This window comes from Ailuropoda melanoleuca, chromosome 7 (assembly GCF_002007445.2).
Source record: "Ailuropoda melanoleuca isolate Jingjing chromosome 7, ASM200744v2, whole genome shotgun sequence".
In the NCBI taxonomy this organism is placed as follows: Eukaryota; Metazoa; Chordata; class Mammalia; order Carnivora; family Ursidae; genus Ailuropoda; species Ailuropoda melanoleuca.
Window position 1 is genome coordinate 46,771,905 of NC_048224.1, and position 27,202 is coordinate 46,799,106.

Below are 27,202 nucleotides of genomic sequence, written 5' to 3' on the forward strand. Positions count from 1 at the left end.
CTCCTCCTTGGGAATGGCACCCCTCAGGGGACTGCTCTGGGACATGACCACACACTGCCCAGTGCAGGCCAGAAGCAGGCACTGGGACCTGGCCATGCGGCAGGGCGCCATTCCTCTCTGGACACCTCAGTGACCTTAGCAGAGAGCTTGGGAGGTATCCGAGGGCCATGCCACTCCTGAGACCCTGGCCTGTCCCGCTCTGGAGTTCAGAACCTGGACTTCCAGGCTCTGCATGAACTAAATGAAGCACCAAGTTGAAAGGAATCATTCAGTGAGGACGCTCACGCTGCAGAGCGGGCTGAACACGAAGCAAATTTAAGGTGAGCATGAAGGCCACCACTGTGCCCAGCAATGATGCCACGGCTCAGAGGCAAACCTCCCAGCGCCCGAGAGCTCGGGGCCTGTTGGAAGCCTCACGGCCGGGCACCCAAACACTGTCGGACGACAACCCTTAAACCAACTTTAGGAGAGAAAACATGAAGGGAAAAGCAAATTTCCTTTAGCCAGAGAGTCCTTTCTCCCCTCAATAGATTGAAGCCACACTTGTAACGAAGCCACAGCGAGAGCTCAGTGGGAACCACAAGCTTTATTGGCCGAAGTTCTCCTCAGGAGCCGGGTCGGCTGGGACTGGATGTTCCTGGGTGGGCACCCCCGGGCCTAAGCTAGGAAAAGGCAGGGAGAAAAGGAGAATTTTAGGTCCCATGGGGGGGCTTCTGAAAGAAGATCCCCAGCAGAGTTACAGGCAAAATTATTACTTTGAAACTACTTTCAAAGACACACTGTTTAATCAGTAATATTTACAGAACCCAGTGATGATGAGATCACACTGCATTCATTCATTCATTCGATGCTTATCAAACACCTACTACGTGCCATTTCCTGCCCTGTGCCCATTCCCCGTGCCCCAAATGGGCTTTCAATAACAACTCAAAGGGGCATTACCTCCAGGTTTCCTCTGGCCTTCCGAAGGATTTTGTGCGTTACGACCACTAAGAAGAAAGAAAGAACAGGATCGTTAGACACAGATGCTCAGGAAGACAGTGTAAAAAGCCAGCAGCAGGGAGGAAGCACCCCCTGAACCCCAAATGGGTCAGGCAGACGTGTAGACGAGCCAGAAGCATCCAGACCAGAGAGAGGTGTGGAAGGCTCCAAGTCTGCCCATCACATACCCCAAGACCAAAGAACTCATGGTGGACCAGGGTCTCCTCTTCGAGTTCATGCTAAGCCACAACCTCACAGCGATACTTGCCCGTTACAGGCTCGGCAAGGCCCGAGGATGCACGGGCACCCCGAGGCTCACCTCTATGGGTCTGAGGGACGATGGTGCAGGGCAGGGGAGTGGCCTGTGCCCGACTAGCACCCACACACTTTGGCTTCCTAGGCCCTCCAGAGAAGCAGCTCTGGGAAGGGGGTGGGCGGAACGCTGAGCAAGCCCATGTGCCAAGGCCCAAGGCAAGGGTCACAGGCAGTTCTGCAGAGTCAATTTTTACCCTTAAAGCAGGAGTTCGAATCAGTTGGGGGAAAGCATGAACTCTGGGCATTTTTTTCTCCTTAGATGCCCTTTAGCTGGGAGAAGAACCGGACATGGTTCCCTGGATGGGACAATTCCAGAGGTCCCACCGATCAGATGCTCTTAGCTGTGTGCAACGCAAATGCCCAGTGCATCAGGAGCCCTGGGCGCCTGCCTTTCAGGGCAGCAACTGTAAAGTGAGGCCGCTTCCTCCCTGAATCCTCTTCGTGTCCAACACAAACACCCGCAGCGGTGGGCATGCCACCGCTGAAGAAATTTCTGGCCTGATCAGGGGTCCGTTCAAAACATGCCTCAGTGAGGATCATGGAATCCGCTTACTCCCCGGGGAAGACAGAGTCAGGGCTTCTGGAACTGGGCCTTTGGCCAGTGGTGCCCAAGGATGAAACAGACTCCCCATCAATGCACACGTGGCGCAACTCCCCAGTGTCTCGCTCAGAAGAGGAGCCATGTGGTGGCCTTGGGAAAATATTTATTTCTTGCCTCACAGAAAATTTCCATCAAAGTAACAAAGTCTGTTTGCAATCTGTGACACCGGGGTGGGGGGCGGGGAGGAGAAAGACAGCCAGCATGGGCTTTGTTTTTAAAGTCAATTTTAGAGGTGCCCACTGTCTCTCTGCGCCCCCCACCCCCACCCCCTGCTACAGGGCAGGAGTTCTGCACCTGGGTCCAGGGTTATGCTTTAGGAGGGGTCCTAAATCCCTGGAAACTTGTCGTGTATCTGGGTGGATGCGTTCTCTGGAGAGAACTCCCGCCTCTCTGGAGACTTGCCAAAGGGCCTGTGACCCAGAAAAGATTAGCAGCCCAGGTGTGGAGGTTTGAAATCACACTGAACGGGGACCAGAAGTACCAAAGCACAAGACCCCCCGTGAAGAACGAGGGCTCACCTAACCCAAGTGTGAAAGGGCCTCACATCTGAACAGCACTGCTCACCTTCCAGAGCCTGGAAATCCCTGCTGCCATGAGGAGCCCGAGAGACAGAGCAGTAACGAGCTCGTCCCAAATCCGGGCTTGCCCAGTGCTGAGGCGTGACTCGAACCCAGGACTGTCCACCTCCACACAGGGCTCCTCCCACCGCAGCAGAGGGCTGACAAGCAAGCCACCAGCTTCGGTGTCTGGCTCGTGACAGGCAGCTTGCCGACTGTGACCTCAGAACACCCGCCAGCCTGTCGGGTGGCATCTCTAGGTCAGAGGCTGGAGGTGAAGCAGTGGTTCGGGTCACATGACAAGGGAATGGCAGGGGTCCTTGGGTCTCACCGTAACAGCTTCCTCTCCTTTCCCCTGCAGACTCTGGGAGCAGACGTGGTGTTCAACTTGGCCCGGGCAGAGGCCGGCCCCGGGCCCTTGCTCTTCCTGGTCACCACATCGGGGAGGGCAGAGGAAGGGACACTATACCAACTTCCACTTCGTCCCTCAGAGCCAGGAGAAGACCTGAGGCTGGCAGGGTTCGGGGAATCTCCAAGGACCCGGCTCACTGGGATGAGCTGCACAGCCTGGCACTGGAGCCATCACAGGCCAGGGTCGGCCACCAGCCATGCCACCTGGGGCAACCCCCCACCAGGCTCTGAGCCGAGCCCTGGAGACACGGAGATGGGTGACGCCGATTTAGTGGGGGCAGTGGTATGAGACCTTTGCGGTTTTTCTTTTAATGGTTTGCCATCTGTACACACAGAATCCAGTCTGAACTACTGGGAAAAAGAGGCAGAGAACTAGCATTTGTTGAGCTGTGCTCTGTTCCTGAGAAGAGTATAATGAAGTTTAGGTATCATTACCATCCCACTGTACAGATAAGAAAACGGAGGCACTTCTTACAACGTTGTGTTAGAACCCAGATCTGTCTGGCCAACCCGAGTCCTTGGGGATTACCGTCTCTGGTTAGAGATGAGGTATCAGAAACTCAGGGAGTTAAAGTCATTTATTCCAGGTCACAGAGGGGCGTGGAAATCTGAACCGTGCTCATTAATGACTCCCTGATCACGGAAGTGGGGCTCAGAGGCTACGTACAGTCTTCTGGATCTCCCACGTACCTGCCCATTTGAACCTACCGTCCACTACCAAAACCTCCTCACCAGCAAGTGGGGCGAACTTCATGTGCCCCATGACTGTTCGGGGCTGCCACAGAGAGATGCCGCTGCAGAGTCCTAACTGTCCCTGGACTTGGGGGCTGCTCAAAGTGACCACTTCCCATCCCCTTGCTGCCCCAGGGGTCTAATCCGAGTGCCCCACAGCCGCCTCACACATGACCACGACTGGCACTGTCCCCCAGAGCCTTGCCAGTGCTTTTACTCTATGAGTGACAGGAAACCCAGGCCAGAACCCGTGACAACCACCACTCAGCCAGGGCTGCCTTCTAACTATCTGCCAGAACCATCCCCCCCTCCACGGCCCTGCCCCAGCCCTGCCAGGCCTCCCTGCTGTCATCAAGGGGACCACCACAGCCCCCAAAGAGGTCTTTCTGCCTCCTGACCCCTCCCTGCTCAGCCACAAGGTCCTTCTAAGACTCGATGGACCACATCGGCCCCTGCTGCTCATTCTTGAGTCCATCCACAGGCCCCTCGTGACCCAGTCCCTACTTAGCTCGTTCGCTTTGTTCCTCAGAGCAAATAAATCCCTTGGCATATCCTAAGTATGTTCCCGAAAACTTAGTTCTCAGCCTCGAGGCCACCTGCCATAATCCTGTCCCTACCCCTTCTCGGACTCCTACTCATCCCTCAAGACCCCATCGGTCCAGAGCCCTCAACCACCTGAGGCCACTGGGGATGCACTCAGTATGTTGCCCTGAAGTTGACTTTTGTGTCTGCCCCATGAAGCCAAAGCTCTGTGCTGGCAGGAAGCGTCTGGTTCACCTCTGTGCGCAGAGCCTGGCACGGGGTCACGGAGCAGAAAGTCAGCACCTGCTCCATGACTCAGCATCTTCCTTCCAACTCTGTTCTAACTCTGCCAGTCTCACAGAGTCAGTTTTCAGAAGGTTCCTGGGGTGGGGGTAGCTAAGGAGAACCCCTACCCAACAACAATCTATAATCTGTGCTTCTCAGAAATGCCCCAGAAACGTTGGCCTTTGATAAAAGGGCAGCATGGGACAGGCTGGCAGCTCCAGAGGAAAGCGCCACCATCGGCGGCCCTCCCAGGACAGGGACAGGCAGACGGCAAGGCTCGGGCCGGGCTGATGCCAACAGGCACGGGCAGATAACTCGGCAACTGCCACTCTCAAAACACGCAGGGTGCACCGGTGCTGCGGGTTTCTACTGGGGACAGGGAGCTGCTCCCCACCATCTCCGAAGCTCCTGGATCGGTAGGAGCACTGACGTTACAGATGTCATGTAGCCTCTCCGAGCCTGAGTTTCTGTATCTGCCTTGAGAAGTAGTTCTCAAAACCGTCCCCTCCCCCTGAATCCTCGCGGCCCCGCCAAGGCCCTTCTTCCGGCCTGCCCGGACCGGTGCAGCAGCCACCAGCAAGACCCAGTCCCAGCGAATCCTCCAGCCTCAACCTGCCACTTGCACTCTTACTCCAGCCACATGAACTGGTGTAGGCGTCTCACATACAAAACCTTCTTTCTTGCCCCTCTGCCTTTGTCCACGCTGCTCCCTTTCCATCTGACCCACACACGCTCCTTCCTGTAGGCTCAGCTCAGCTGTCCCTGGGTACAAGAAGCCGACCTTCCAGGACAGAATGACACCCTCTCCATTCCCCTCTCAGTGGTCCCTAAGACCCTACCCCACACACGTTCCGTCAAAGCACACGCCATGCACCTGTCTCCCCAACGACATGACAGTCACGCTGGCAGCAGCACGTGACCTCTCCACTGAGGTCTGCTAAGTGAATTTATTTGTCTGTGCAGGTCAGAAAGGATAAAGTATGAAAGGAAACCCATAAATAGGAGGCATGATGACAGGTGATCTGGGCTCCAAAGTGGGCGTCCAGGATGGGGATTTTGGTCCTCAGAGGCACCAAGTGGGCAGACGCAGCAGCCCACCCCCAACCGCTCACTTACACTGATCAAAGATGACTTTTTCCTGATGCTTGCTCAGCTGCAAAAGCTTCACAGAATTTTGCAACTTCTTTTCTTGTTCAAACAGCTTTTTGTGTAGTTTGGTGATCTCTGCCTTCATTTCTCCAGTCTCAAGAGAAAAGGAATTGGAAAAATGAACAAAGAATACAAAACATCCTATCACATAGGAAAGAACTAAAATACATACAAAAAAAAAAAAAGACAGTCTCATTCATTACTTTAAAAAATAAATAAAGCACATACAAAAAGATGCTCAGCCTTACTAACAGCAGTATTTGAATGAAAACTAGAAGCCATTTTCTGCTGGTCAGATTGGCAAAACCAGGCAAAATCCAGCGGGGCCAGGGTGTGGGGCAAGCACTCTTGGGAGCCCTGGCAGGACTGTGACTTGGCACGGTCTGGGTGGAACGCCTGGCAAGATTTACCAAACTGTAAAATGCACTTAACGCTTTGCTCCAGCAAGTCTGCACTTGGGCATTACCCCCACCAGTAACCACATGCACGCAAGAGGCCTGTGCTCCTGGGTTTTTGTCTCAGCATCGTTCATAGTAGGAGCCAATAAACAACCTGGTTTGTTTCAACAGGGGTCTGCGTAAATCACGGTCCTCATATACGACGGCATCATTTGGCAGCTATTAAAAATGATGTTGTAGGGGCGCCTGGGGGGCTCAGGCAGTGAAGCGGCTGCCTTTGGCTCAGGTCATGATCTCGGGGTCCTGGGATCCAGTCCTACATTGGGCTCCCTGCTCAATAGGGGTCTGCTTCTCCCTCTGCCTCTGCCCCTCCCCTGGCTTGTACTTGCTCGTTTGCTCTCTCTCAAATAAAAATCTTTCAAAAAAGTGATGTTGCAGAACTCTATTTATTGACGTTGGAAGATGATAATTAGTGACAAAAAGAGCCCAGAACTGCTATTGTATACCAGGTATTCCTGTTTCATACAATTGAATAGATAGATCTATACCCGTAGATGTGTATGTGATGTCTAAAAAATGTGATGAACAAAGAGACAACATCAAAATATTCATAGTGATTGATCTCTCGAGAGAAGCGATTTGGAAGTTTTGTTGTTCATTTTTAAAAATTTATCAGAACTGTTCAAGGTTTTGGTTTTTTTTTTTTTTTACAAAAACTATAATGCTCATTAAAACAAAAATTTTTAATGATAAATTTTAAAAAGAGAACACAAAAGTATGATTAGAAGAGTATGAGCCTCAGCAGAGCTTTCATCGTCCGGAAGTGTGGGCAGAGCGGACGGGTGGCAAGCCAGAGGACCCCGACCTCTCGTGTGAAATGCCCACACCCTACAGGCTCTCTTAACCAGTCTCCGCTGAGCTGGTTCAAGAGAGTTGAGGACCCTCCTTTCTCATAACCACCCCCCGCCCCGACTGTAGGGCACGCTGGCACGGGCTACGCTCTGTGACAGGGAAACACCTCGGCTCCCCAGAGGGGAGATGTCGGGCTGCCAACTTACAAGGAGCCCCACTTTACTTCACTCCCAAACTTGTTTATGGTGGCTGTACTCGCAATCAGTTATGGGAAATAATTAAGTATTAGGTCAACCCATGAAATGTATATATGAAAAGAGAGAATTGGTTGTATGAAAACTCACATATGCCTTAGGAAAGACTTGATAAAGGCAAGTCACTAAAAACTACATTTCTGGCAAATTAGGTGTGGGTGAATCAACTATGAAAGATGTGGGAGGAACGTAGTCTAGAAGAATTCTATATTCGAGTTGCTTTACACGTGTCTACATTTTTTTCTTCATCTTCAAGAAACAGAAATTGGAAGTGACAGACATACATTATGGATGTAGTTTATGAAAGAAAGGAGATGTGAAATCCTCATCAGGAGACCCACATTCAAAGAAAAGGCCCTGGCCCTCCATCAAAAGAATGGCAAACGAACGTACATTTAACTGTTTTCAGTTAAACTAGGATGTTTAAGGTACGTATCGTCTCTTGATGTCCTGCTTTAACCTACTTTCAAGATTAACCAACTGTGTCAGCTACAAAGATGCCAACTGTTCTTCCAAAACAGAGCCTAATTTCAACCTCAGGTTTTCTCTGATTCTCTTCCTCATGCTAAGAGCCCACAAAGATTTGTGTTCAGGTCATGGTTTCCTAGACCACACATTCTGGGACAAAGTCATTCTCCACGGCTGTAGAAGCGGGATACTCTCTGACCCCCATCTAGAGTGAGACGCAAAGGGGATGAGGCCTGGGATGGACCATGGTTTCCTCCCTGCTGCCTGGCTAACCTCTAGACCTCTTTCAAAAGTCAGCTTGGCCAACACCTCCTCCAGGAAGCTTTCCTTGGGACTCCTTCCCAGCAGAAGTCTAGGCTGGTTACTGCTTGTTTGGACACTTGCTACACCCAGTCCTTTCCTCGTCATTGCCCATTTCATGTTGAATTTAACTGATCATTTTACCTGTTGGCTTCTTCTCCCGAGACTCAATTCTTCTCTCTGACCCCCAGTGCCTGGCCCAGCGTAGGTGCTGTAAGACCCTTTGCCAATGGGTAGGTTAAATTTTCACCTGCACTCCCAAAACACCCTGTCTATCTTCTATCCAGCACTTGAAATAAGGAATTTTAATTCTGTAGGTTTGCTGTTCCTCTGAACTAAAATCTTCATTTTACAGGACGAATGCACCATGGTAAAAACCAGAGGGCTCTAAGACCCAGCTCGGTCACTTCCAGCTGTGACGATGACAAAGCAAGGAAGTTTCAGTTCTGGAAGATGGTAATATAATACCTACCTCTCTGGAGGCTCTCGTGAGGGATAAAAGGAGATGCTGCATGCTCGGCAGAGTGCCTGACACCTAGCAGAGCTCAACAGAGCAACTCTTCCTGTGGGCCACAGAGCCCAGCTCAGAGCTGGGACCCACACACCTCCCAGATGGCCACCCACAGACTCAGGAGTGTTCAGCCTGACTCCCAGAACTGACCTTCTGAATTGTTTTTTCTTCTTTATGATGAAAAATCTCGAATAGTCACAAAAGTAATGGGATAATGAACTGCCAGGTACCCACCCAGCTTCAGCGATTATCAAATCACGGCCAAACCTGCTTCATCTACATGCCTGCCCATCTATACCCTAAAAGTATTTTTAAACTCAAGCCCAGAAGCCAATCATATTTCACGTCCATAAAATATTTTAGTACATAGTTCTAGAAAAGATTCTTTAAAAAGAAAAACACATCATCACCACATCTAGAACGATGACAATAATGGTTTAGTATCACCATGTACGTCAGGAGACACATTTCCCTGAGCCCAATGTAATTTCATTTTTTTGAACAACTGGTCCAATTCATCAGCATCCAAATAAACTCCATGTTTTTGCATTTGATATGTCTCTTACGTTTCTTTCAATCCAGTGGTGCTCAGGGCTACCAAGAGGACTTGTAAAAACAGACTATGGGGGCCCACTCCCAGACTTTCTGATTCAGTAGGTCTGGGGCGAGGCCCCAAAATTTGCCTTTCCAACAACTTTCCAGTTGACACTGAAGCTGCTGGTCCAGGGACCGTAATTTGAGAACCACTGTAAATCTCTAAGTTTTACTCCCCTTTTCCCCTCTTTTTCCCTAGGGTGAAAAGATGTTCTAAGCTCGTATTACACATTTCCTGCCCCAGACCTAGAATCAAACCATTTCTCCAAGGAGTCCTGGTTCCTGTTAGTGGGAAAAGGTATTTAGGAATCACAATTTGGCACTAGAGGTGCTCACTGGTACTGGAGTGGACATTTTTAAAGCAAAAAGTAAATGTTTCTAATAGGAAATACAATATAAGTTCATACTGATATTTCTAAATCAAGGATGGCAGGATTTTTACTTCTTTGTTTTTAAATTTATATCTCTTCCCTGGCAGTAAAAATCTTAATCTAATTAGCTATTTGTTTTATCCTACAATAGAATTGTAACAGTTTTAAAATATCAGTACTAATATTACTGTTAACAATATCATCACTGAAAACAAAACATTTTTTTCAATCCTTTTTTGCCCTTAGGTATTTCTACTAGGGGTATAGTCAAATTACTGTGTTTTAGTCTTAAAATGCTCCCTCTTTCTTAGGTGTGCCTTCAATACTATATATATAGTAAGGTTTGTTTCATCTTGCTATCAATTTTTAAAAATTGCTTTTTTTTCCATTTTTAATTATTTAAAGCATTTACATAGTTTAAATGTCAAATTTACAGAACAAGATCTTTTCAGAGAAGTCTACCTTCTATTCCTGCCCTTCCCCTCCTCTTCCTTCCCACCCCTACAAGTAGCCTGTTTTCTTGTATTATTTATCCTTCCAGTTAAACAAAACTTCTATAAACAAATATGTGTATATATTTGTATCTCTCCCCACAACTTTCTTGGATAATCCGGTGTATATGATACACACTTTCCAGAGTAATCCTAGGGACTGCACAGGATGGTATATTAAATGCAAAAGGCAAATTAATGATATTCAGAGAAAACCCTAGGTTGTAAAAAAAAAAAAAAAAAAGCCACTGGGGTTGCTGGCGAAAACATGGAAATCTGCTTTACACACATTTCACACTCAGAAGAAGGCACTGTATGAAACACAGGCAGGGGCAGAAAAGCAGCTTGAGGCAATTTAACACCACACAGGGGGTCTGTGTGCACCAGCAACCGTATCAGAGCGACTTCTAAGGTCCTTCTTCTGGTTCCAGAATTCTGTGGTGCTAAAGTGAGCATAATCAATTATATGAGAAACACTTGGAAAGAAGGGTGAGTCATCACCAGCGCTGGCCAGTCCCTGGACTAGTTTGCCGGTGGGGGGATCGACGTGACTATAATTTATACTTACACCCACACACACGAAAGAAGATCTACGTTCCGTGTATTTAACAGACATTACTGTGCACTGAGGACAAAAACACTGTACTGTGTTTCATTCAGACACGTTGTGCTTTAAAAATCATATGGGCAAGTACTTGTTTGGGAATATGAGAAAACGTTATTTACTCAAAAATATGAACAAAATAAACATGGCCCCTCCTGGGAAATAGAGGGAAACAGACATTAAACAAACAAATAGATAATTTGCGAAGAGGGCTACGATAAAGCAGAAGAGGGCGCTATGACTGAGTGACCGGGGAGCCCTCTCTGACCTTGAAGTAACATGGAAGCTGAGACAGGAGAGGTGAGAAGAAGCCAGGCAGCCGAGAGGAAGCCCAGGCAGTCAGGCCGTCAGAGCATCTGTGTTATCAAGCCTAAGACAGAAAGAGCTCGGTGTGTGAGCAGAAAACGAAAGGCCAATGTGAGCCTGGAACCCAGTGGACCCTCTTCCTCTTCATGGCCTCACTGGCTCAAAGTGGCCAAAACAGGATTTCCCTGCAAAATGACTTGTTATCTACCTCCCCGAACTTAGTGCACCCAAACTTCCTCCCCAGGATCCCAAGAGGGAAATCACAGGACAGGCTCATTAGAACCTTCCGAGCAGAGAGCGAGCGCTGTTTCACTGCTGCCTCTGCCACGGCTGACAGATCTGAGAGCTGTCAGAAGGGGTTTAACTAGATGAGTAAGGACATGCAATGCAAATTGCCCTCTGCCTTCCTGCTGGCCTTTGGCACAGATTTATAGGTTAGATAAATGCAGGGGGAAACATCTATCAGACCACCAAGCAAAGTTCTAACTCTTCCTTCATCTGCATGCTCTTCGGAAACCCAGGGAGGGCCTCTGCTCTGCCTGACTCCTGGTTTGTGCCAAGAAAGATCGGGATGAGGATGGTTGTGGGATCCACTGTTCTTAATTCAGTCACGTTCAAGTTGCTGCAAAGTCAAGCTCTTGAGGGAAATTTCAATGGTTTTACAATAAATGATTTTCATTGGTTAAACAAAAAAAACCTTTCTAAGTAGTTAAAGCAGATTGAAAATAGAACCCCTAAAACATGACTCTGAAAGCTATCAAGAGGAATCAGACGGTCCAGAGAAAGGCACCTAAAGTGAAAGAGATTTAGAGTGGAAGGGAATGAGCTGGACTACAAGGACGAACTAGGACTTAAAATCTACAAAATGAAAGCATACCCTTTGGATTCAGACACTTGCACCGCCCAAACCAGCTCTGCAACCTTGGTCGGGCCTGGCTCCCAGACCCTCAGCTGCCCCGCCTGTAAGATGCAGATAGAATTTCCCTCCACAAAGACATGCTAGGAGTGGGGACATGGTCAGGTCAAGCCCACAGGCCGAGCCCGCGGGGTGCCAGGGGAGAAGGCAAGAACACACCAGAAGCAGCCAGCACAGTGCCTGACACGTCACCCTTAACAAACACAGCACCCCCCACCCCCCGACCTGTTCCCCAAACTGACAGCACATCTGCCACGAGCAAGGTCCTGGGCTGCAGATCGAGACACAAGCCCCAGTGGCAACCCTTAGCCTCAGGATCCAGGTGTCATCACCTACCTGTTCACACTGAAGCGTGCACTGGCCATTTGTGGGGAGCGAGACCCTCCAGAAAAGCGTCAGTAATCTCGCAGCCTCTTCGAGGATCAGCTTGGCTGTGCCCACGCTGGTGACGAACCTGTTCAGAGGCACCCAGGGTGGACCCTGCACAAGGGGCGGGGGTGGGGGGGCGAGACAAGAAGGCTGTTAACATGCAATCTTGAAAAAGATTACGGACAAGCCGGCTTTAATGGGCAGCATAAATCTCCAGACTGCAGGGCTCGTGTCCACATGCTGAGCGAGAGCCTGGTGCCAGACGACACCAATTTATTGTTCTTAAAGACTGGTGAATTATAGATTATGAGAGAATTTTGGTGGTGATTTTAGCCCAATCAATAACCGTGATTAATAACCACCTGCGTTAACTGTAATTACTACGCCAAGAAGAGGGGAAGAGGGTCTGTGGCAGGGCCACTCGCTTCGCTCCGCACCACGGAGCCTCTCCGGAAGGCAAACGGTGCCAACAGCAAGGGACTCAACACGAATGTTTCCGTCTTCAGCAGCCCCTGCTACATGGCTCTGCCAACTGCCAGTACGAAGTCGGGGCCTCATAAAGTCTCCCTCACCCTCTGCTGACAGAGGCAAACCCTAACTGGGGGATGTCAAGGGCAAAAGAAAGCCAAGAACATGAGTCAGAGAAGGGAAAACAAAATACATTTAAAAAAGAAATTAAAAGAGTACTGTCTTCACGAGTGATAAAATCACTACAAAAGAAAATGACGCACTCTTTTTAGCTACCAAATGGGCAAAAAACCATTTACAAATAAAATTACTCAATGAAGAATAAGGTGTAGTGAGATACTCTCACTTGTAAACGGGGATACGTATTTTTGGGATACTTATTTTTGGAAGTAACGCATCAACAGTTCCCACCAAGGGCCCTAAAGGGTTCACGACCTGTGAGCGAGCTTCCCCGCCAGCAACTCAACCCTAACGACCTAATCAAAGATGCGATGAGAGATCTGTTTACAAGGACGCTCACCACACCAATGTCGAAAAAACAGGCCAAAGAGTAAGTAAATGGTGTTACATCCACATATTGGCTTTTTTTATCAGCCAGTAAAAGTTCTAGAAAAATACTGAATAGGATAGGAAAATTGTTTATATGTTAACTGAGAGTCAAAATATGAAATTCCTGTGAGTCAGTTTTACCAAACTTTATGAATAAGCTAAAAGAGTGTGTGTGTGTGTGTGTATATGTATATATCAAAATTTTAAGCACTGAACACCATGTGATGTTTTTATGCTTTTGTAAATAAAGATTATGATCAGAAAAGAACAGTAATCTTATTAACATTTACTATTTCATTCAACAAACATTTACGGTGCACCCATGCATGCCAGGCCCCGTGCTAGGTAGTAAATATACAACATCGAGTAAAAGAGACACTATCCCCGCTCTCCTGAAGTTTATTATCTAGTGAAATGTAAAATACAGAATGACTTTTACAATAGAGTAAAATAAAATAAAACAAAAAGGCAAATCAGGCGCCAGGAAGCAGGGGGACTCAGGAAGAACCTGAGAAGAGGGACCAGACAACATGACACACGGAAGCTTGGTGGTTGGGTCCAGTCTGGGAGGACAGAGAACATCTGACCCCAACCCCTGGAGGAAGTGAATGAGTAACTTTTATGTCAAGCGCGTGACACGCGGGTCCTCAACACAAGGAACTTAAAAGTGAGGAGATCCAGCAGGATGAGGCAGGAAGGAGTGACCCCAGGGAAGAGGTGGCACTAACACAGGGTACAATCCTTGACAAGCATCCCCCCCATAGAACAGTGCCCTGGACTGGACCTGACCTCTGAGCTTTCGTGAGCTCCATCCCTGGCTCCCCTTCTCAGGGCCTCACAGAGGATGCACGCATCCCTTGCCTCTCAGAGCCCTAGGCGGCCCCTTCCACTTCCTGCTCCCAGTGAGCTCCTCACTCCCTCCAGTTGTCGGTCGGGTTACCTCTGTTCCCAGCTCCGGACTTGCGGGCCAGGGAGCCTGCTGGATCTGAAGGGCCATCTCGGCAAAGAGCTTCTGGCCCTGGCCAATCTGCTGGCACAGGGCCTCGTAGTCCCCAGTCAGGCCCAGGACATGGCAGCCACTCGTGTTGGCCCACAGGCGGTGGCCAGCGACCAGGTGGGACACGCACAGGGTGCTGGTGACGGAACTGCCACTGTTGCAGGAGAGGGAGTCCGTGTCATTTCCAGAGAGCGAAGGAGTGTCTGAAGCTACAACACGAGAGGGAAGCTGTCAGATCTACTGGGGGCAGTTTCCTGTGCTCGTCGAGCTGCATTCAACGATGTCAAAGCAGGTGGGAGCCCAGAAAAAGGCCTTCAGGCCCAAAAGCCACCCGGCACAGCACAGGGGGCAAGTGGCCGGGCTCCGGGACCTTCATCTGTCTATTCCTCCACCCCGGGCTTATTCGTCTGATGGGAGAAGCTTGATTCAATTCAACCAACACTTATCAGGCACCCACTCTGCAAAGGCCCCCGATCTACACAGATGAATCAAGCCAGTGTCTGCACTCCGTGAGCCCGGGGTCTAATCAGACACCACGCGGGAGGCGTAACAGCATGACGATGAAGAGCCAGAGCTCAGAGGGAGAAACAATCAATTCTCTGGGCAGGAAGAGAGATCAGGAAAGGCTTCCTAGGAGAAGCAACAATTGAGCTGGGTTGAACAAGAAGCAAGAATTACACTAAACAGAGGTAAAGCCCGTTGCTTTTTACCTTTGGATCAACAAAAGTACAGATGAATAATTCTGACTGGGGACCTCAGGAAAGGCGTTTCACAAAGAGGTCTGCATTCACAATGAGGCTCAGGGCAGGAGGAGGGGGTGCACTGGCAGAGAGCAGGACAAAGGTGGCCTGGAAAAGGACGGGGCCACACCGCACGGTCCCAGCGAGAGGAGAGTGCAGGTCCGTCTGCAGGACGGAGACCCCTCTGTATGACCACACGAACACAGAAGGCCAGGGCTGGATGGGCCCCCTGCGACTGGGTGCTGGAGGGCCTTAAAGCCACACTAAGGTGCCCACACTTCCATCTAAGGCAACAAGGACCCAATGACGTTGCTGAGGTTAGTAACACCGAGGAGCAGATTAACTGGCGTGGGGGAGGAGCTCACCAGCTAGACATGCTGAGCACGTGAAGCCCCAAATCCTGCCGAACACTCTCTTGGATTTGGGATCTTTTCACTCAATTTAAAAAGTCCTACTGCCAAACCCAACCCTGCCACTGTTACCCGGCTTCAGCTTTGCACCTGATCGTGGTGGTACTGCCAGGGTGGAATCAAAGAGATCACAGGAATTCTCTATTGCCGTGGGGCATTTGTCACCACCTACGAGTGCAAAACAGAAGGAAAAGAAACTGTCATCACCGTTTGAGAAAGAACTGAATGAGAATACAGTACCAAACACAAACAAACATCCACTCCAATCTTCCCTGGGACTGGGATCCCCTCTGTGGGATCCTGGGGACAGAGAGTGAGCAGGCCCAGCGTCTCTGGAAGGACCCTCCTGTCCAGCAAGTCAACACGCAGTTTCACTTCTAGGTGGTCAGGACTAAGGGAAGGAAGCATAGGCCCGTGGGGTCCCAGGGAGGGGTGCTAGCCCAGAGGAGGGAACATAATGCAGGCACAGAGGAGTGAACCACCAGGACACACTGAGGGAGGACTGAACAGGTGGCAGGCTGGGCCCAGGGTGCAAGGCAGGGCCGCAGTGGGAGGCAAGGCTGGAACTATGAGGACTGTGGGGACCCCCTCGAGGGCGTCAGGCCAGGCAAGCTGAGCTGAGGGCTGTGCTCTGGACTGGAGGGATGAGTCCAGAGGTTGTCCAGGCACCCAAGCAAGAGACAAGAGGGACCCAAAGCAGAGTTTAGGAAGTGATGCAGTAAACAGCTTCGGAGGCAAAGCCAGATAGACGCTGTCCCAGACGATCTGCCACACCATGAAATCCAGAGTGCTTGTACGTCTGACTCTCAGGAGCGCAGGGGGCGGGATGGCACTGTCATTCAGGACTCCGGGAGGAGCAGACGACCCAGCAGTAGCAGAGTGTTGGCAGCCGAGCGAGGACCGAGGACCAGGCCCAGTGTCCAGGGCTTAGGACGGCCAGTCAGATCCTTCCTGCCCAGGCACCTCGGAGGGCACCTCAGTACCACTGAGGGCCACCTTCGATTCCGGGGCTGAGGAGCTGGCCCGAGAGGAATCGCTTTCTGCCCAAACCAGCCATCTTTGGAGCAGAACTTTCAAACAAGTGCACTAAATACAATCCTGAAAAATCTTCTGCAGAGGAAGAGAGGCCGCTGACAACGGCAGAATTCCCACCATCTCTGGAGGACACTTTTGCACTGAGGCGGCCCTGTGGGTTCGGAACACATTCTCCTGACTGCCTCCCGCGAGGCTCACCCACAGCTGACCCTAGACAAATTCCAGAAGCAGGCAAAGACTGTCCTGTGGCCACCTCACTTCAGCTGCCCCTGCTCTCCCTCCCAGGCAGCCCCAGCCCTGAATTGTCCTCCCTGCCCCAAACTCCCCAGTGCACCCCACAGACCCACTGGTCCCATCTCCGCCAAACCCTAAGAAGGGCCAGGAACAGACCTATATTTAAAGCAGAGATACCCACTGCTGATGGCCATCCCATGCAGAAGGCGGCAACATGGCTCCTTTCCAACCCTTTGAGATTCTGCCGGTAGGACTTTTATCCTAAGAATGCTGTTTAACAGCAAAAAGCACATTAACATCGACGTTTATTAAAGCTCCAAATCAGAGACCACTTTAACGATCACCACGGTAATGGTTTTGTGACTGAGGATCATCTGAAAACAGTGATCAGGAAGCCCGTGTGAAAGGGTGGGAAACACTTATGATGTAATATTGGGCAAAAACAAAGAAAGGAGGCAGAATGGCACAAAACACAACATAACAATGTAAGTTCATGCCTGCATGTGATCGCCAAATGAAGAGAAATATGCAAAGCAAAATATCGTTCTGCAGAATCATGAAGGATTTTTTTTTCACTTTCTTTTTTTCATATCATCACATCATCTGGTGACAATTTTAAATTCCTCATCAAGGAGAGATCAATAAACCAATCACTACAAGCTCTACAGCATGCTGACTGGGTGTTCTTTAAGAGATTTTGTTTTTGTTTTTAAAGATTTTATTTATTTGTCACAGAGGGAGAGAGAGAGAGCGTAAGCGAAGAGGAGGGGCAGAGGCAGAGGGAGAAGCAGGCTCCCCGCTGAGCAGGGAGCCCCATGTGGGACTCGATCCCAGGACGCTGGGATCACGACCTGAGCCAAAGGCAGTTGTTTAACCAACTAAGACACCCAGGTGTCCCAAGAGATTTTAATTTTTTTTAAATTACAGGCAATAGATAGAATTCCCAATCCCAGGAAAGATTAACTCCAAACTTCCATACAACGCTTGTTTATAAAGTATGGGGACACTCCCTGTCCCGCTGGATGTGTGCACCTGCCCTGTGGGTCTTCGGATGATGGCCCAAGGCTGAGGCTGAGGCTCCACGAAGTCAGGCGCTCCTCCAGGGACAGCACTGGTCTCGGGAGCTAAAAATCATTTCTAGCTCCAGCTCTGGCACCTATTTTCTGTGTTGCTTTGGGCAAGTCCAGTACCCTCTCCGAGTCTTAGTTCCTTCATCCACAGAGCAAAGAGGATGGCCCAGCCGACTGCCTTGAGCCTGACCATTTGCTGGCTTATTCCTGGCCCAGTGCTGGGCAAATGACAGAGGAGTGACAGGAACCCCTTGTCCTTTCTCTGCGACCCTACACAGCCTCTGTAGGGCTAGACAATAAACCCGTGAGCAAATGCAAAACACGAGCAGTTTTCAAACCTACCAGGATGCTTTCCAGATCCTACAAGACCCCGAGAGCCAGAGTAAGATGTTTAGATTCTCTTTGAAAGGCAGTAAGGGGGACTGAAAAGGATTTTCAGCAGTGGAGTGATATGGGCAGGGCTGAATGGACGCGGGGACGCAACTGGAGGTGCTGAGACCGCTGGCAGCCCAAACTCCACTTCCCTCCACCAAGAGGCCCCGGACGGTAATGACGCCATCCTGCCAAAGGTGACAGCTAAGCAGCGGTCAGGCCCTTGGCTCCTGGGGCACAGGGTGTCTGCTGCCAAGAGAGGGACAGCTTCGTGGGGCAAGGGTACCACCCAGAAGCTCCCGTGTCCCGCCAACACACACAGGGCTGCAATCTCTGGGAGGAGGCGCAGGGGCAGTACCGTGCTTATCCAGCTGCAGGGGCAACTCGGGGACGGACAGGGTTTGGAGAGCCACGGTGAGGGCTGCTTCCTGAGCCTTCTTCCCCTCCATCGCCAGCTGCTCCTCCAGCTTGCTCTGTAGCATGCTGTTTGTCTTGATGCTCTTTTCCAGCTGTCCCCGCAGAGCCTGGATCTCTGTTAGGAGACCACGCAGGTCACTGAAAGGGTCCTGCCCCCTCCAGCCTTCTCCTGACGCCTCTGCTCCAGCCTCTGCAAACAAGGGCAAGGGGAAAACCTTGACATCTTCCGCCACCAAAGGGTCAGCCACCAAAGGAGCTCAACAGTGTTTTAAACCCGCCACCATCCTCCCCTTCCTAAGAACTAGGTACAATTTAAAATAACAACTTGACTTTAAAAACAAAAATATTGGCAGACTTAACTGCTGCTATCCCACAGGCTAAATAAGAGCTGGAAATTAATTTTCGTTTCTGGCCATAAAAGCCTAGCAAATTGCACACCAAACCCGGAATTATGTCTAGTAGTAATAAAGTCTATTTGGGCTGGAATTATAGAATGAAAGGGGCTGATTTTAAGAGCCACATTATATCAAAAAAGGCACAACAGCAAGAATAAGAAAAGCAACTTGAGGAGAAAATGGAAGGTGTGAGGTGACCCTTTTCTAGATAAACTTTCAATAGGGAGAAACCATCTGGAAAATTAGTTTAAAAAAAAAAACACTACCACACCTCAAAATTGATTCTAAAACATTGGCGTTTGCAGTCAAGTCGCTGTGATCTGGTATCTGTCAGAGGACCCGGGCCAACAACCATCTCCACAGCAATGCCCCGCATGTGGCAGGTGTTCCAGAAATATTGGCCGAATGAATGGGCAAAAAGAAACACACTCTAGCAGAAAACTCATCATCAAATTACTCCCTGAGTGTCTGCTATGTCCTGCATACTGTGGTAGGATGTTTTTCATAAATGATCTCATTGAATTTTCACAACTCTACAGACTAAGTATTAGAAGACACGTTTTATGGAGGAAGAAGCAGGCCCAGAGCGGGGAGGTGACCTGCTGAAGGTCACACAGCCGGAAGGCGGGGCAATGAGAATCCAGGCCTTGGCTGGGCCGGCTCCCGAGCCCAAGTCCTTCCACGGTTCTAGCTGCTTCAGAAGAAGACTGGGCCAGAGGGCCTGCGGCGAAGTGTGCCCCCTCTACCCAGCGGGGTGTGATGACAGCATTTCAGGAGAGGGTGCCGAAGTGAGCTCACAGCCCAGCCACAGCGTGCCCAGTACCTCTCAGCCTCCTGTGCTCCTCCTCCAGCCTCTTATACACCTTCAGCTCCACCCGGAGGGACTGCAGGAGCTCGTCGTTCTGAGACAGCAGCTGCTGCCTCAATTTCGCCTCCTCCTGCACCCTGCGAAGGCCCCACGGCCACAGGGAGATGTTAATTCCGACGCAAAGGGACTGACTGACTCGACAGGCCGGGCCCCTCCACTGGCAGCCCCCAGAGTGTGGACAAGCCTGACGCGGGTGGGTAAGAATTCCACGCACGGCCACCCTTCCCCGAGTGCTGCTCTGGGCCCGGCCCTGTATGTGCGTTATCTACCCTGTGTCGTCTTCACGGCCACCCGACGGCTGCGTGCTATCTGCCCCGCAGCACACGGACGTGAGGTAGCGAAGCTTACAAGGTTATGGCTCAGCCAGGGGTGCAGAGCTCGGGAGGGGCCCGCACCGAGTGACGGCAAGACGATGATCTTGCTACGTCAGCGCACCACCCCTGGACGACCGAGGGGGACGTCGGTAACTCTGGAAGAGAGGGGCACTCCCAAGCGCTGAGGAACAACTGGAAACGCGTGGGACAGGACAACTGCACTAGGGGCACTCGGTACAGGCCCTTTAATGTCTAAGTGGGCCTCCCGCCCCTCAGCACAGAACCTCCCCACGGCCTCCCCAGGCATGAGCCGATCCCTCCCAGGGCTGCAAGGGCCTGCGGGACTGGGCATCCAGCCATCTCTCCGCCCCCCTTCCCCGCAGCCGCACTGGCCTCCCTGCTCTGCCCTGCACAGGCCAAGGACACCCTGCCCCAGGGCCCCCTCCCTTCCTGCCACAAATGAGCTCCTCCCCACCCCGCTATCCACAGAGCTCACGCCCCATCACTGCCGCTGGGTAGCGGCTCAAATGCCATTTTTTTCAGAGAGGCCTCCCCTGACCTCCCCTGGATAAAAACCAGAGATCTGCCCCCTCAGGCCCCAGCCTGCTCACTTGGACGACTCTGCTCCATGCGCTTGATGCCTACCTGACATCGCGTGCCCGAGCGCTTGCTGGCCTTCCCCGGCGCTCGGGCAGGGGCAGCGCGCACCTTGCTCTGGGACCGGACGCCTGGCGCAGCCCGGGGGGCCCCCCGAGCCCTACCTGCTCAGCTTGCTGCGGCTACTGCACGCCTCCTGGAGCAGCTGCTGGTTGTGTCTCTCCTGCTCGCAGACTTCTCTCTGCAGCCTCTCATTTTCCCCCTTCACACAGGCATACTCTCGCTGAAGGAGCTCAAGGTTCGCAGCCTTCCTGGAGAGGGACTCCCGTAACTTTTCATTCTCCTTCTGTTTATCTGCAAACACAACAAAGCCCACTGAGAAGAGACCATTTGTTTTTTCCAACCTTATTACGCAAATACGGCACTTCAGCTCAAGCACTCCAGGAATACAAAGCAGAATGAGATTTAATCTGGCATTTATGATTTTGGCATTCCAATTATCTTATGCATTTTGAGCAGATAAATCTGTCAACATCAAGGCTGCAGATTAAACGTCACTGGGATGAAATGGGCCTGTTTAATTTTCTATATAATAACGGGCCGTGCAAACCAGTTACTTTGCCTTCGCAGAGCAAACAGTAGGTATAAATTATAGACAGAGGCAGGAAATAGCTCCAAACTCTGGCAATGGGTATGAGGGAAGTCACAGGGCCCCGGTAAGGAGGCCAGCAAGGCTGGGCCCTTCCACTCCTCAGGCTGGGACGACAGCACCTCTCCTGAGGAATAAAACACACCCAGGGCCTGGAGACAGGCAGTTACAAGCGTGACTTGGGGGCAGAGTGGCGAGTTCAAGTGCACCCTGCTGCCGACAGGCGCCAAAACGTCGACGCAGTTTCTTGACTTCCCTGTGCCTCCGTTCCCCCACACGCGTCACTGTGAGGATGAACTGAGATACTCCACGTAAAGGGCTTAGCGCGAAGCTTCACCAGAGCTCTGAGGGGTGTAAGCACTCCCCAGGCCAGCTCTTCGCGGGGCTGCTGGTGGCGGCGGCCACCACATCCGCAGCTCTGACTGCAGGTCTTACGCTAAGACCTGCACAGGTATCATCTTATTTCATCTTTGTAGCGAACGTCCAAGTAGGTACTGTTTTTCTCCCCATTTTTAAGATCGGAAACAAAGGATCGCAGAGGTGAACACTTCCCAAGGTCACAGAGCCAAACAGTGCCAGAGCCAAGACTGAGACCCAGCTTTTCTGAGACCACCCTTCATGGCATGACAATTTCTGAGCAAGCGTTCCCTTCCTCCCTCAGACTCCAGCCACACTCACTTCCTACAATTCCTGACTGGTCTATACTCTCCCCACCTCTAACCCCTAGGCTTTTTGTCTGCTCTCCTTCTTCTACTTAAAAGGCCCTGTCTCTTCTGAACCTTAGGCATTGTGGCTAATCGCTACTTAGCCTGCTGGACTGAGCTCTTGAAGCCGAGCTTCTCCTGGGTCAAGACTTTGTCCCCAGGGTCCTGTGCTCCCCGAGCCTGCCTTTGTCCTGGCTGATTGTCATGTTGGCCTGCCATGGGTTGCCTGGCTCTCTCTCCCATCAGACCACGAGCCCCTCGAGGGAAGGGACCAGGACCCACTCATTTCTTTATCAGTCTACGCAGGCTCTGACACATTTGCTGAGTGAATGAATGATCTTCAAAAGCCTCGATTCTATCTCTTAAGTCAAAAGCAGCATCAATATCCTCCAGGGAGAATGGGAGAAGCTGGCCCAACTTCTAGCTCTACGATTTCTAGCTCCTGGACCACAGGCAGGTCAATTCCCTAGGCCTCAGGTTCTTATCTGTAAAACAGATAAGCAAAACAGGACTAATAATTCCTCCATCCAGAAACATTTTAAGTATTCAGAGATAATGTAGGTGAAAGCTCTTCGGGGTCTAAGCTCTAAAAAGAAACAATTAAGAGAAGGGATCTTCCTAAGAACTACTGGAAAAACCTTCCTGATAAGAGGGAATCTCTGGATGAGATTTTTGGCAGTAATAGATTTCCAGCCTTTCCGTCTTCCACTGTAACCTGTGTACTTACTAGAACAGCATGCTGGGGGCTTCACAGGGCTGTCAGAATAGCCCCATGAAGTACTCCTATTTTACAGCTAGGAATACTGAGGTTCAGAGAGGTTAAGTGACCTGCCCGAAGTCACAGAGCCACAGAATTTGAATCTGGGTTGGCCAGACCCCAGTGCGTTCTTTCCATGCCGCAGAGGGCTGTGGGGGTCCAGGCTGCAGGTGGCTCCTCTACTCCCTACCTCTGGATCCCCTGGCCAGCATCGTATTGAGAGCCTGGTTCTGCTTTCTCAGGAAACAGATCTCTGACGTCAGAGAATTATGCAGCTCTGATCCATAAGCAAAAGCATTTGTAGACCCTATAAAAACACACATAAATAGTGATTTATGGTCACCAGATCAGTATGGATGGAACTTTCTAGAAAACAGTTTTAAACAATGAGGACACACAACATGCAATCACCGCTGTGAACTGGATGAGGCATCACCAGAGCCCAAAGGGAAATGACAGTGGGCATGAAACAGGTGGCAAAAGCCCCCTTCCCACCATTCTTATATCCTAAGGGTGAATAGAGGTGAACAGGTCCGTTTCTGCCCTCCCCTGCGGATGGTATCTCTACCACCCCTCCTCCGAGCTGAAACCTGGAGCCATCCTCAACACTGCCCAACCAGGCAATCACGACTGCTGGTTTTTCCTCCCAAATGCCTCAGACACTGACTCACTCTTTTTCTGGCCCTGTAGTTCAGACCCTACCAGCGTGCCCTGACCTTGCCTCCCTGCTACTCTGCCAGTGGGGCTGCACACAGTCTGCTCATGGTGGTCTCTGCTCAGAAACACGAGACGGCCCTCCACTGCGAATACAGGCAATCAAACAAACTTCAGATCTCCATGACTACACTCCAATCTCAGGCACAGCCCCCTCCCTCTCCACCCTGAACTCTAGTGTCCCTGAATGCAGCCAGACCGGGCTACGCCTGTGCCCCCATACACTGTGTGGTCACACATTTCCCTGACTTTGTACTTATTCCCTGTGCCTAGAATGCCCAGCTCCTCTTCACTGGTCAAAATCACACTCGTCTTTCTACTCCTAGCTCAAGTTCACTGCCTCTAAGTGTTTATTAAAAATCTCACGGTCTGAAGCCAGACAGACTGGGTTTGAGATTACTTAAAAACTCTGACCCGTTTCCTCATCTATAAATACCTGCCCAGGCTGTGGTCTAGCTCCTAAAATCCTACCCTTCCTCTGGCCGGACAGCTTTCTATGCCTGCACCATTTATGATGCTCAAAGCACAGGAACATGCTACCCTCCAAAGGGCATGGGGCTTTCTACATGGGGCAGGCACTCTTCCCTCCTCGCCTTCCTTACTACACTGCAGAGCCAGACGCTGCTTTCCCAGACTCTGGTACAGCTAGAACATGGCCAGCTGCCACTCCCGGTCAATGAGACCTGATGGGAAGCCTGCTGAAGGCTTCTGGGAAAGATTTCTCACCGGATGAGAAGAGAAGGACAGGGAGGAGCCCCACCACCTTTGTTCCCATGCAGTGGACACTGCTGAGAGGACGTGATGCTTGGAATTACCGCGGTCATCCTGGAGGCTGACCCCAAGCCCTGCTATCCTATCCCTGAGCCAGTAAACCTGCCTTGGAACTGCCTGAGTCTGGATTTCTTGTTATGTAAGAAAGTATAAATCCCCATTACACCAGTTTTTACTCATATTCTGTTCTCTGCAGCTGAAAGCACTCCTGGTACACAACTGATGACCGGTAATATTCAAACTCCCCATAAGGACGGTGGGACGTCCCGCCTCCCAGAAGCCAACGCTGCACACCCTCTCCGCTCTACACCACCTTCCCTCATGTTAACGATTCACAAATCACAACGCCATGTAATTTTTCACTCACACGTGTCTCTCCCCGCCAATCTCCTCTTCTCTCCCCTATGAACTCTGGTGCCTTCTTGGAGACATCTGGGCCTGAATCATGGCTCCGGCTTTGTAATAGCTGTATGACCTCAGGCTCATCACATCACTTCCCTAAGTCTCCACTAGCCCAATAAAAATGATGCATGTTGTTATTATTACTGCTATTATCATTTGTATTAAGATCATGACTGGGGGTGGGCTAGAGCCAAAAACAGGACCAAAGTGCCATCTGCATGAACAGGAACAATCCTACAAAACAAGTCTGCTCTGACCACGGCTAGGGCGGCCACTTCTCAAAGGAAGAGTCAGGCCCGAGGACAGAGTGTGACAGGGCCTGAGCTGGCGGGGTCTCCTCGGAAGGCCGTCACTACCAGCTCCTCCACCTTATGAGAAGTTAACATGCGAGGTGACACCTTTTTTTTTTTTTTAAAGACTTTATTTATTTATTTGACAGAGATAGAGACAGACAGCGAGAGAGGGAACACAAGCAGGGGGAATGGGAGAGGAAGAAGCAGGCTCATAGCGGAGGAGCCTGATGTGGGGCTCAATCCCATAACGCCGGGATCACGCCCTGACAGACGCGCTTAACCGCTGTGCCACCCAGGCGCCCCGAGGTGACGCTATTTAACAATACTCTGCCTCAGCCTCACAAGGAGCCATGCTCAGACCTGCTCCCAAGATGAACACCTCACAGCAGGGGGGAGGCGGAGCCACTCTTATTCCTTTGTCTTTCTAGAGATTGTGACAGTGCGGTGAGAACAGCGTGTCTTTCCACCAGTGTAAATACTTTGTGAATGCCTTTCTGTAACCCTTCCCATCAGAGGGAATTGTTCTCCAGAGCTATCGCCAGCTCCATTGTAGCTGGTGGCCATTTGAGCCCCCAAATAATTCTAGAATTGGATTCACCAGGAAAAATGTAAAGCAGAATGAATCTAATTCGGGCATTACCACGAGTGAATGTGAAGGGCCCAGGCATGTATTTCTTCCGTGTGTTTGATATGACTTAATAACTCAGGTTAATCAACTTGAGGGAGTGAGGGAGAGGGAGGAAGCAGGATGGGGGGAGGGGGTGGGAGGGCCTGGATCCGCTCTGTTTACCTCGCCGACTACAGCACATCAGCACACACAGCGCTTTGGAAAGATCCTTCTAGGCAGAGGGCTATGATGGGCTAGACAGGAATGAGAACTGGGCCAGGGGTCCAAGGACTCAAGTGCTGTTGCCACTGAGTACATCTTTCTAGAACTCAGTTATTTCGTCTCCAAAAATGTTTGCGTCCCCACTTGTTGCAGAGCTCTGCCATGCTAAACTACTAATGTTATACAAAATAAAATAGTAAAATAACAGGATAATGACAAAGAAAACAACCACCTACTGAGTGAGGCACCGGGCAAGGCCCTATTCAGAGCACTGCCTCACTGAATCTCACGATGGCTGTTTTATAAAATAATTAGGTCTGGGAGAGGCGGGGTGACTTACCCAAAAGTCCCAAAGCTAATAAACAGAAGAGGTGGGGTCCACCCCCAGCTCAGTGAAGCTCCCTAACAAACTCGGGCTTTTCCCGGGGCACAAAAGCTGCTCTCAAGACACATTCTTCGTGGAACGAAAGCAATCTCTTTGGAGCAATAAGGAAAGATGTGCAAAATATATTGTTCAATGAAAAAGGGACAGAATGGCAGATAGAAAGTATTCTAGCTTTTGGGTGAGGGAGAGAATAAGCACATAGATTTGTATTTGCATTGAGAAAGCACTGTAAGGGTGCGGAAGAAAACGAACAGAGGTGGGCGGAGAGAATGGAGAGTAGGATGAATGGGTACAGAATGGAGATAGTAAGTTTCGCACCATGTGAATGTCTTCCCTGTGGGAAAAATACATATTTTTAAGTTCTGCCGAAGAATATTCCATTCAGACCTAACTGTGTTTTTATGCAGGCATGCTGGCAACCTTGTCACCAGCCTGTGACACTCGCCAGACTGCTAACATGCTAATACTCTGAAGATCCGTTACTGACGAAAAGACGAAATACTGCTCCGTTTTATTTTAAAATACCTCTCTGTTTCTCTCCAGCGACCAGAGTCAGAGGAGGACCCAGCCACAGTCCAGGGTGCCGAGGCCAGCAGACTCCTTCAGTGCCAGGGACTGTGGGGGCCACTTGCTCCGGTCAGCTCACTTAACCCTCATCGCCATGGGATAAAACAGGGATGATTATCCCCACTTTATAAATAAATTACTGTAACTGATAGTCCACAGTGTTAAGTGAGGTCACCGTGGAGGTAAGGAGCCAGGTCGGGACCCGGGCTGAAACCTCTCTGGCCACCAGTGAGTGAGAAGCTTGCCCCAACACAGGGCGCGCTGACCCAGGCAAACGCGCCCCACAGGAAGCCCTCACTGGCGTGCAACAGCTCTCTGGGGCGGCTCTCCCTTACCTGGATTGAGTTCAGACCCTTGCCGTTCCAGCTGTCCCCGAAGTTTCTCATTTGTTTTAATAGATTCTTCTAGATGTCTCCTCAAACTTCGAATTTCTTGTATATGTTCCATTACTAAGTCTACAGGAGGGAGAGTTATTTTTAATTTAAAGTCTGAAACCCCCAACAAATTGAATAATTTACAGATTATGCAAGGATCTTAAAATTCCAAGTCGTGCTGGATGTATTCAAATCGTCGGTAACTGGCAACACTTTCCCGGGCTTGGTGAGGCTGAGTGACTGCCCACAGCCCACAGACACAGTTCCGTAACAGTTCTCTGCAGACCTCCATGAGGAGGTGTTT

At 50.5% G+C, this 27,202-nt stretch overlaps 1 protein-coding gene across 10 annotated transcripts in view; it reads right to left on the reverse strand.

Annotated features, from left to right (window-relative positions):
- Nucleotides 1-567: 567 nt before the first annotated feature.
- Nucleotides 568-27,202, reverse strand: part of CDK5RAP2 (CDK5 regulatory subunit associated protein 2) — a 164,003-nt gene continuing 137,368 nt past the window's right edge. For 7 of the 10 annotated variants that reach the window (XM_034664403.1, XM_034664402.1, XM_034664406.1 and 4 more), the window contains 11 exons: nt 26,860-26,979; nt 22,754-22,870; nt 20,618-20,807; nt 19,498-19,619; nt 18,221-18,469; nt 15,224-15,319; nt 13,945-14,210; nt 11,955-12,098; nt 5,521-5,647; nt 943-989; nt 568-662 (listed from right to left, as the gene is read on the reverse strand). In XM_034664403.1, coding sequence (XP_034520294.1) covers nt 606-662; nt 943-989; nt 5,521-5,647; nt 11,955-12,098; nt 13,945-14,210; nt 15,224-15,319; nt 18,221-18,469; nt 19,498-19,619; nt 20,618-20,807; nt 22,754-22,870; nt 26,860-26,979 — 1,535 coding nt within the window. In that variant the 3' untranslated portion in view covers nt 568-605. The remainder of the gene's footprint in view (nt 663-942; nt 990-5,520; nt 5,648-11,954; nt 12,099-13,944; nt 14,211-15,223; nt 15,320-18,220; nt 18,470-19,497; nt 19,620-20,617; nt 20,808-22,753; nt 22,871-26,859; nt 26,980-27,202) is intronic. The other 3 variants (XM_034664398.1, XM_034664400.1, XM_034664404.1) reach the window with 3 other exon arrangements.